Source organism: Bidens hawaiensis, unplaced genomic scaffold, assembly GCF_021521415.1.
Source record: "Bidens hawaiensis isolate Kalapana, Puna unplaced genomic scaffold, B.hawaiensis_p1.1 tig00028015_1, whole genome shotgun sequence".
NCBI lineage: Eukaryota > Viridiplantae > Streptophyta > Magnoliopsida > Asterales > Asteraceae > Bidens > Bidens hawaiensis.
In genome coordinates this window covers 19095-30327 of record NW_027505110.1, presented here as the reverse complement: position 1 = coordinate 30327, position 11233 = coordinate 19095, and the positions used below count along the sequence as shown (strand labels likewise).

Here is an 11233-nt window from a genome sequence, read left to right as displayed (position 1 = left end):
ACATACATACATACATCGTGTCACATTAGTCATTTCAATAAAAAGCCTAAACTAAACTCTAAACTCAAAACACCAAACAAAGCCTTTGTCGGATCGATTGGGATCGGTTCAGTTCAAAGTCACCGAGGCTCCGACACCAAAATTAGCTACGTATTCAAATCACTTCACTTTGTCTTACAATCAATTAGGGTTCATCTGGACACAAGGTACGTACGCTCGCTAGGGGTTGTTTCAATTTCGTTACTACATATTATTCAAACACAATTAGGGCTGTACTTGGTTTTTGTTTAATATAAATTGGATTTTGATTTCTTGAAATTTAATTAAGATTGAACATCTAGGTGGGTTTGAAATTTGTGGGCTTGCTTAGTTTTTCTTAAAAATCAGATTTTGATTTCTTGGGTTTGATATTGGTGTGATTAGGTTAATCTGTGAAACATGAATGAACAAGAAGGGGAGGATTTGATGGTGGATGTTGTAGCTTCTGGTCCTGCAGTTAGTCGTATGCAGAAACAAACAGAGAATTGCCATCAGGATATGGTGGATTTTTTGACTTCTGAGAAAGATGTTCAAGTTGTGGTGGTCAATAATAAGGAAGAAGTTGCCGCTTCGGGTGAAACTAGGGTTTTGATGGTGAATGAAGATGATGATATGGTGGATGTTGTAGGTTTTGGTGATGATTCGGTTCAAGTTGCTGGTTCTGTTGAAGGCTGTAATGCTTCGGTTGAAACTGCGGTTTTGACTTCTGAAAAAGTTGAGGTGATAGTAAATGAGCAAGATATGGTGGACGTTACTGGTTTGGGTGAAGATAATGATGATTCGGTTGAAACTAGGGTTTTGATTTCTGAGAAAGATGAGGTTGAACAAGCTGCTGCAGGTCACGGTGAAGATTGTACTGCCTCGGATTTGACTTCTGAGAAAGTTGAGGTAATAGTGAATGAACAAGATATGGAGAAAAGTGATGATGCCAAGAAGCTGCATGTGGAATCTGTTGAAGAGGTTTTAACAACGAATCAAAGTTCTGCAGCTGATGCGGTAACAGATGAAGTTGGTGAAAGTGTCAAAGAAGATAGTCTGCAACCAACAGTAGAAGTTATAACAGATGATGTTCAAGAAACAACTCATGTGGTGAATGATAAAATTGAAAAAGAAAATGAAGTGTTGGTTTCATCAGAGCCATTGGTCACAGTTAATCCTGGTGCTGATGTGGCGGTGAAAAAAGATATTCCCGTTGACTCGATTACAACTGAGACTGATGCAATAGTTAACCAGGAAACAGAAGCAGGTTTGAACAAAAACGAGGAAAAACCTACTGAACCTGTTCAAGAAGTTGTATATGAAAATGGTGTTATGGATGACAAAACCGAAAAAGAAGAAGACACTGTAAACTCCTCCAAGATTCCAGAATCTTTGACTACAGTCAATCTTGGTCCAGCAGAAGTCAACACTGTACCACCTATTACAGATGCTGACATGGACGGAGGAGACAATGCAGGGATGGACATAGATGAAGTAGTGGGTGGGAAAGATGATAATGCTGCAAATTCTGAAGCTAATGTGGAACAGAAGCTTCCGGAACCTTCTTCCGAACCAGTTCTAGTCGAACCCCAAGAGGAACACATCAAGTCTCGAGAACCGATCGTGTACGGACGTCGTGCACATGTTGAGGTTCCACTCTACGAGTCACTTGATGTAGACCAGAAGCTTTCGGAGCCTTCTTCCCCTGTATCGAAAGACGAAAATCTGAAAATCGAAACTTACTCAGAACACGAAGATGATGATAACGAGTCCGTGCAAGAAGATGATCATAAAGTAATTAAACAGAAACCCATGCTTTATAAAAATGGAAACTTGTTTTCACAGCATCAAATGTCTTATTTCAAGCCACCAGAAAGCGAAGGTGACTTCTCTGTTTCTGATCTAGTTTGGGGCAAAATTCGAAGCCATCCATGGTGGCCCGGTCAGATAATCGATCCATCAGGCGCATCAAAGAAAGCCATGAAATATTACAAAAAAGATAGCTATTTAGTTGCATATTTCGGCGACCATTCTTTCGCTTGGAACAGCCCATCTGTTTTAACCCCGTTTCGCGCCAACTTTTCTCAATACGCGAACCAAACCAATACCGAAATATTTAAGACTGCAGTCGATTGCGCTTTGGACGAGGTTAGTAGACGGGTCGAGTTAGGGCTTGCGTGTTCTTGTACTCCTAAAGAAATTTATAAAAAAATCGAATATCAAGTTACAGAAAACGGAGGTGTTAGAAAAAAATCAAGTAAAATACATGGAAAAGACGAATCTGCCCATGTGAGCTCTTTTGAGCCCGGCAAGCTTGTGGATTATGTGAGATTACTGGCCCAGTTCCCGGACCAAGGTGACAAACTGGATCTTGCAATAGCCAAGGCCCAATTAACATCATATGGTCGTTATAAAGGGCATCGTGAGCTAACCGGGTTTTTGGCTTGCGGAGATATGTTGGAAGAACAAGAAGCTCCTGTAAATGAACCGGTTAAACCGGCTGAACAAGTTAATAAAAATGGTGAGAAAATTGAGAATGATTTGATTGATATTGTAAATCCTTACAAGGAGATAAGTTTATCTGATATAACCGATGACGCACCCGCACCGGTAACTGCATCTGCATCCAAATCTGTAGGTGGGACCAGTAAACCGGTTTCTCCATCGGGTTTGAAAAAACGAAAGGCACGCGTTTCCGTTTCTAATGGTTCGGTTAAAAAACAAGGCCGTGTTTCTAACAAAGTGTCCACTGCTCCCGTTTCAACTCCGACTCCAAAACCGTCTTTCAAAATTGGTGAAATGATTCAAAGAGTGGCAAGTCAGCTGACTGGACCACCATTGGTTATCAAGTCTGGTAGTGACCCGAAGGTTGACCTTGGTCAACATGTTGACCAAACCGTGCAGACACCTGAAAACAGCCAAGTGGAATCATCTGTAGCTGATATGCTGTCACAACTGCATTTAACTGCTCAAGATCCCATGAAAGAACGCAGCTTTTTTCAGACGATTATCCCGTTCTTTTATGAGCGGAGAGCTGCTGTTTTTAGCAAATCTTTGAAGAAACCTTCGACTGTTGAAACACCTGACGATGGCGTGAAGTTAAAACCGCCCATTGAAAACGAACCTGAAGAATTTGAATTCGACTTTGACTTTGATGATGCTAATGATTCTTATTGGACGGATAGGATCATCCAAAACCATTCTGAAGATCAACTGATGCAAGATAATCAAGATGATCAAAATGGGGCGGTGGAAGAGTACCAGATTGTGGAACATGAACCAGAAAAACCTGCAAAACGGAGGCGCCAATCAAATAAAAAAGAAAAATCAAATAAAAAAGAAAGGCCAAACAAAAAAGAAAAACGGGCTGCCAGTAGCAACCATAAACCGGAGCCTAAACCGGAACCGGTACCAGAAGAACCAGAGATTGTTAGAAAAAGGCGAGAAAATCTGGCTACAGAGGTTGTGTTGAAGTTTGTAGAGGGTATCAATTTCCGTTCAGAAGCTCAGTTGAATAAGATGTTCAGGCGATTCGGGCCGTTGATGGAGTCAGAAACTGAAGTGGATCGGGCCGGGGGACGTGCCCGAGTGGTGTTCAAGAAGTGTTCTGATGCAGAGGTGGCTCATAACAGTGCTGGGCAGTTCAACATTTTTGGGTCGGTTAATGTAAGTTATGAGCTCAATTATAGCCCGTTAGTGTCGCATAAACCGTTACCGTTATCATTGCCGGTGTTTCAAGAAGACCTGCAACCAGTGCTACAGCAAGACCCGCTACCGGTCTTGCAAGAAGACCCGCTACAGGTACAAGAGGACCCGATACCAATGCCACAGGAAGACCTGCACCCGATGTTACAGGAAAAACCGCTACAGGTGTTACAGGAAAATGCGGTACTAGTGTTACAAGAAGAACCGGTGTTACAGGAAAATGCGGTGCCGGTGTTACAGGAAGAACTGGTGTTACAAGAAAATGCGGTACCGGTGTTACAGGAAGGCCATGACCCGGCGTTACAAGAAGAACTGGTGTTACAAGAAGACCATCATACGGTGTTACAGGAAGACCCACACTCCGTGTTACAGGAAGAACCGCATCCGGTCTTACAAGACACGGTGTTACAGGAAGACCCTCAACCGGTATTGCAAGAAGACCCGCTAGCGGCGTTACAAGATGAGCCGATGGATGCAAGGTAACTGTGTTATTAGAGGTCTGCTAAATTGTTCTCTCTCTTTTGCTAGATATTTAACTAACTATTATTGTTGTGAGCTTTACTTGATGTTCAAATTTGCTTGATTTTATCTTAAGTGTGTGTGCCTTGTCGGAAGGTAAGATATGAAGTGATTACGGGTTAAAAAAGTATAAAATGTCACGCATCATACAGTCACTTTTTATACACGGATGCATCACACATTTGTTTTAGATTATGGGCCAGTGGTTTTTTTCTGTTTAGTCATGTTTATTTTATTTAGTGGGTCAAAGTCATGGGTAACATTACTGCCATGCGTTGTGGCCTCACATTGGGTGTTAAAACTTGTCCACATTTGCCCCTTGGGAGTTAGGCCCCTTTTACAACTAGTTAGCCCACAATGATGGTTAAACGGTTAGTTAGTTAGTTAACAAATTCATGCCTACGTAGCGTTGGCGTGACACTTTAACTAGAAGGTCTCTAGTTAAACGGTTAATTAATGGATTCATCGATGTGTTTGTTTAGTTTGTAATCCAAAGACTGAACATCAAGATATATATGTTTATGTATTGAAACATTATAATTAAGGTCGTTCACCGGTTTATTTAGAAAATGGTGTGCACTCGTCTAAAACGTTTCGTGTGAGGCATCTCACTTATTTCCTTCCTACCTTTTTATTGTATTTGTATCATGTTTGGTGTGATATGAATGTCTTATTGTTATTTGATTTTACAAAGCTAGTATAGCTTGGTTTGGTTATTTAAGAGACTATTTATTTATGTTACTGGGCCAGCAACTCCGGTATTTCTTTGCTATGTAGTCACCAAATCGGTTTGTGCTTTCCACCAAAGCCAATATATAGTGTAAACAATCGTGAACAAAAACTTCATTTTCGGTTTAATCGCTAATGCCCCAGAAATTGCTTCCCATACCCGCTTGACGAGATGAAACTAACTGTTTATAACAGACTGAAATAGTTTTTGGTCACTATCTGAGCATTGTGGAATATTTCTTCTTTTGTAATTATCAGAGCTCTATGAAACAGTTTGTTATGATTATAACACCGTATAACAGCGTTGGTGGTGCTAGCCAGGTGCGGTTTTATTTTGTGCTGAATAATCGATGGCTCTAACTCACTACCGTTGATTTTATATAGTCTGTAAAATGAGTTTTGTGTTGTTTGTTCCCAATATGTGGTAAACATTTAAGGCTTGCTTCACCTGATCCCATCCTAGCCTTTTCTACACAATTTTACCAACCCTGCTCTCTGTCATTTTCAATCGGGTTAATGTAGATAGGATCTTAGAAGAGTATAGTGAATGTACAGTGAGACCATACATCTGTAATCTAGATGAGATGCTGGTAGAGTAGAACCACTAGGAAAAACATGCGGTTTTGTGGCCAGTACTTGTAAGGCGCACGGTCTGACCTTCCCTGTCTTTTTGGGTAACTACTACATCTATAGGACAAGGGGCCGGATAATGAGTCAGAACCGGTTAAAGTATAAACATGTCAATTTTAGTATGGGCCACTTTTAAGATTTTGTAAGTTAATAACAAACACGTATTCAATAAAAAAAAAGAATCATAACTGAGTTATTTGCTGGATCTGGGCCAATTAGTGGTGTCCATGAACCAAACCAAACATCAAAACATCAGTTTTAGAAAACATTCGATTTCAGTGTGGTTTTCGGGTTTTTCAATTTTACCATTTGAGCTTGAAATTTTTTTATCGAAAATTAGTTGACTTAAAATTATTAGTATGACCTAAACCCATGGCAAAGATGTTGGTTAATTAAATTATCAATTAATTGTTATAAATTCGGGTTAAAATACATGAGTTGCAATATATATCAAATTCTTGTAAGTCGTTTAAAATTTTGAGTAAAAAAATTGAAAATCCATAATTTTGGTTCGGTTTTTTTCAATTTTAATCACACGCAAAACCAAAACGAACTAAAGGTTCGGTTTTTATAAAAGTCATAACTCAAACTGTCATTTTTTGTTTGAATCCAGTTTTCTAGGTTTCATGCACAACCATAGCCCAAGGGCCAACCCGGTTGGTCCCCGGACTTCAAAAGCCATTTTTCTTTCTTTTACATGTACAGTATGATAATTCAGATAATATAAGTAAACGCGTAAGTATTATGAGTTATGAGTAACCGCAAAAACCTGCTGTAAGCGTGAGTTTAACGAGATCAGCACCCGAAACGCCCATACTTAGTAACCTCCAACAAGTACCAAGGTGTCTCCAATTGCCCGTACTTTGCCACGTGTTTCAACGCAGTGTGTCCGTCCCTATTAACCATCTGGGCAATGCCCGGATATTTTGCCACCAATACTAATAGCCTAGCATGGTGTTTCTCACCAATAAGTGAGTTTTGCATCGAGTTCATCATATCAAATATGTTTTCAACCGCGTCCCAGTCATTGCTCATTGCGGCTTTATATTATCACCTACCCGTGTGATACACGGGTAACGGGTTCTAACCTAGTATAGTTTAATTTAGTCTGACAAATATGTATTTAATTAATTAATGGACATCGGGCATTCTCATTTTATATCTCCTTGTTGATTCTTTTTTATTATCTTTTCACTTGGTTTGATCATGTAGAGTTTATAGAGGTAGGGTACCAAAAAGACCCAAATACCCTTAAGTATTACTCGCGGGTAGGAAAGGAATCCCTCTTATGTCACCCGCGGGGCATATGAATCATCCGCATAACTCAGAAGAGGAAGAACAATCTTACGTCAGCATATGGAAACACACTGGCACCCTCAAAAGTCATCCGCAGGACAAGGCATTCGTCCGCTTGGATGACCAAGAGGTAACGCCTCAGGACAGCTGTAGCTAACTAATTACTTTCTAGAAGATTTACCAAGATGCTTTCTTGGGCAATACGTGATCTCTCGACCAATGAATAAAGGACACCTGACAAGGCCGTTATAACCGTGCACATGGCTAGGGTTATCGATGAGCCTATCTAATAAGGACGCGTTTCCAGGTTGTTATACATGCACATGCGACGTATAACTGAACCTATCATTTGAGGACACGTGTCCAGGTGGTTACGAGAGCATCTTCTGGAAAGGACAGATGGCCCAATCACCTTCCCACATCCTTCGGCTATAGATACCCTCTTAATCTTCATAAGGTATTCATTCACTCTCACTGTACTCTCTCTATACACTTAAGTACTTTATCTTCTTCGGAACTGTACTTATTCTCACGCCGGAGGGTGGTTGCGGGAAGACCCCCCTCTTGTCCTTCCCGTAACGAGCTCACGGTGTTGGTTTTGTAGGTTTTTACGTCACTGGACTTCGGGAATTTGGGCTCATATCATATTGGTTGTTATCCGTATCCTACCCTGTGAACTGACTGGATCTAGGACCCGTTAAGGGGAACGGATCCGTGTTTCTTTATTGGCGCCATCCGTGCATTTGATTAGAACAGCAATAATCTTTTGTTTCGTTTCATTTTATGATATGAGTCAATTTCCTGAGTGGTCGACGGGAACTCCTGCACCTGCTTCTCGTATTACTAATACGGAAGAAGCTGAAGGTTTTGCTTCAAGTTTTTTTGCGCGTATCACGGTTCCGGGTTCACGAACTGCTGATGTAACACCTAGAGGTCATACCCTCGAGCGTGTTACAGCGCCAGTTGGCCCGACTCCTACTGATTTTGGACATGTCACGGCACCAGAAGGATCTAGACCGGGTGACCTCAGACGAATTATGAGAGAAACTCGCCAAACTAGATCAGAATTGGGTCTGGAAGATGATTCTGGCGATTCTGATCCGGCGAGAACTCATCAACGCAATTCCAGATCTAGGGGACCACTGTCTCCAGAAGAGTCGCTTCGCATAAAGTAAGAGACCTTGACAGCTGAATACGAGCGTTGAGTGCGCAACGAACGTTTCCATGCCCGTACTCGACTTATGAAGAATCTCCCAGGAGATCTCTTTCTCCTCCACCAACAGTAAGAGGAAGTCAAATCTGTTATAGTCAACAAACGAAACAGGAATTCGGATTAGTCTACACTGGTGATAGCAGGATGCGTTCGCGGGAAGGGATTAGTCTCCCACGGGACGTAGTCTGTCATACACAATACCATAGCGATGCGGAAGAAGATTTCACTAAACCATATCGCCCAGCAGCCTTTGCTGAAAAATCGAAGTTCATAGCTCACATCGCGACATCACCTTTTCAAGTCAATGCTAAAATACCTACGTCGGTAGGTAAATATAATGGAATGTCTGATCCAAGCGATCATCTCCAGAATTTTGTGGCAGTAGGTGGTGTTAGCGGATGGACGCTCCTTTATTGGTGTCACATGTTCGCATTAACATAACAGGGGCAGCACGAGAGTGGTTTGAAAAATTACCCGATGGTCAAATTTCCAGTTGGGATGATCTGGTGAAAAAATTTTCTCAACAGTTTAGCCAACAAAAGAAGCATACTCGTGATCAGTTGGAAATTTTGGACGTTATCCGCCGAGATAACGAATCTGTGGAAGATTTCATTACTCGGTTCAATGACGAAAGTCTGAACATCGGTGGAATCAGCAAAGATATGCTTCGCGGTGCCTTCTGCAAAAATGTTAGATGTGATGCATTAATTCGAACCCTAACGGGCAGAGATGGAATGCCACAAGAATGGGACGATATGATGACCGCGACGAAGTTGTATGCCAGAACTGAGAAAACCTTGGGGTATAGCAACTCCAAGCAGAAGTTAAAAGTGGAGTTCCAAACTCCACGACCTAATAAACCGGCAAAGGGGCCAATTTGGTCAAGACTTCAACCGAACACGGAGGTATCAAAACCATTCGACGCAAGATCTCTCATTGGCAATAAAAACAAATCGGGACCCTCGAACCGAGTTCCCAACAATTGGACTCCACTTTCAAAGAATCCTGCAGAAATCCTCACTACTGAAAATGTGAATTTCAGGAAACCGCAGCCACTCACAAGGAGGTCATTCCTAGATGCCAAAAAACATTGTTCGTTTCATCACGACATCGGTCACAACACGAACGAATGTAATCTGGGAAACTTGGACATCTGGTAAAAGATGGAAAACCAGGGACTGGTAAGGCTCCCGCGCGAGATAACCAGGGCCCACCCAAAAAGCAAGTTAAGGACTTAAACGTTCATATGATCCAAGGCGGACACAAGGTTGGGGGAAAGAGAAGAGAGTTCGATGACGAAGAATGGAAAAACGAACCAGTAATTTTTCCACGAATTAAAGGCGCACCTTGTAATAAGAGTCCTTTGATAATAACCGCCCTCTTCGCCCATTATCGCTCGCAATATGTTTTGTTTGACACTGGTAGTACATCTGACATTATGTACGAACAATGCTTTGAACAACTCGATGAAGAGGATAAGGAGAGATTGAAACCTATTCATGCTCATGTATCCGAATTTGGAGGGGAGGTAATGCACCCGCGAGGGGTAATATCCTTCCCAGTTACTCTAAGTGACGGAATTCATTCAAGAACCGAGGAGGTCGAATTTTTAGTTTTGCCAGCAACATCAAAACACGACATCATCTTGGGGAGAGAAGTGATCGGTGATTTCAACGCCCGTCCTTCCACAGCACACGGGGTAGTTGGAGTCCCAACTCGTACCGGTGTGGCAATCATTCATCTCAATCGCCATTGTTTCGCGACAGAATGCTCCAAGCCAAGCAAAGTTCCGAAACAATCATGGCGAACAGAACCTGAGAAATGGGTATTGAACAAAAAATTTCCTGATCAAACAATCATAATTGGACCCGCTATTTCAGAAATAGTGAGGACTTTCTTAAAGCAGTTGATATACATCTATTTATACATCTCGAATCCCTTGTAAAGTTGTGTTATTTAATGTTTCAAGTTCGGTTTAGTTCGTGTTTAGTTAGTCTTTTATTATTTAAGGTTTTGAGTCAAGTTATTTATAGTTATTATGTTTTATATCGTTTGGTGTCTTGAACGTTAAATCTAATTCTTTCTATCATCTCATAAGAAGCTTAAGTTCGTTTTGCTCGTTAATGATTACATGATTATTCCACTTAGGGTTTTGATGTGTTTGCATGTAGATGGTGGTTTGAAAGTCAAGGAAAAGAAGGTCTAGAAGGTTCTAAGCGTTACTTGGAGTTCAAGGAAGAAGATTTATCAAGATTTTACAAGATATTTAATAAAAAAAAAAATACCTCCTGAAGGGCGCTGCGCCGCGCGACGGGGAAGGCTAGGCCGGTCGCGGGGCGCCTAGGCATCATGATCAGCCATATTTTGCAATTTAAGGCCCAGCTCGTTTATATATAAAGAGGGTTATAAACCTAAACGAAAATACAACCATTGGCAGCTGATTTTGAGAGTAAAACCAAGATTTTGAAGGTGCTTTGAAGCTAGGAATCAAGGAGGATCATAGAGCTTTCGTACTGGTGTTCAAGGATCAATTGCAAAGGGTTTTATCGCTCTAACTTTCGTTCCTTGTTCATTATTTTTCATGTCTTTCTTCTTTGTTTTTAATACTTGTTTAGGATTGTTTTTAATAATGATTCTAGGCTAGACTTCATGTCTACCTAGGTTTGATGAACATGTGTTGATTTGATTCTTGCTTTGGATAATTGATTTGATTATGGTTTTGTTATTTTAATAGTAAAAGACTTGATTTTGCTTTCATGATGCATATGAGTATTTATTATCTTGATTGATTGTTAACTATTGCTTCACATAGATCTTTTATCTTTTGATTGTGTTCTTTAGATTTAGGGTTTATGTTTAATCATTACTTGGTGTTTTGATTATTATGGTTGAATAGGCCTATTAGATCATAGAAGCTAGTTGATAGTTGGTTAGGGTTTTAAATGTACTGCTAAATTCCAATAGCTGTAAGGTGAGGAGTTGTTCATGTGTCTTGGTCAATCGCATGCTAGGATAGATTAGTGACAATATTCTTGCTTATTGTGTTGATCCTTGTTCATGATGTCGTGTTTAGCTTATCAAGTTATCTAGGGCTTAGTGTTTCGTAAGATTGCTTGCTTTAGA

The 11233-nt window shown here is 40.8% G+C and overlaps 2 protein-coding genes across 2 annotated transcripts; both read left to right on the top strand.

Annotated features, from left to right (window-relative positions):
* The first annotated feature begins 438 nt into the window (after positions 1 to 438).
* Positions 439 to 4206, top strand: LOC143610794 (uncharacterized). Its single transcript, XM_077085175.1, has one exon. The coding sequence runs from the start codon at positions 439 to 441 to the stop codon at positions 4204 to 4206; it is 3768 nt and encodes a 1255-aa protein (XP_076941290.1).
* Positions 4207 to 8508: 4302 nt separating this feature from the next.
* On the top strand, positions 8509 to 9270 carry LOC143610793 (uncharacterized). The gene has a single exon (XM_077085174.1). The coding sequence runs from the start codon at positions 8509 to 8511 to the stop codon at positions 9268 to 9270; it is 762 nt and encodes a 253-aa protein (XP_076941289.1).
* Positions 9271 to 11233: the final 1963 nt, after the last annotated feature.

Bases quoted from the DNA above. Each gene is read 5' to 3' on its own strand.
- LOC143610794 (XM_077085175.1), top strand. From the start codon at position 439: ATGAATGAACAAGAAGGGGAGGATTTGATGGTGGATGTTGTAGCTTCT.
- LOC143610793 (XM_077085174.1), top strand. From the start codon at position 8,509: ATGGACGCTCCTTTATTGGTGTCACATGTTCGCATTAACATAACAGGG.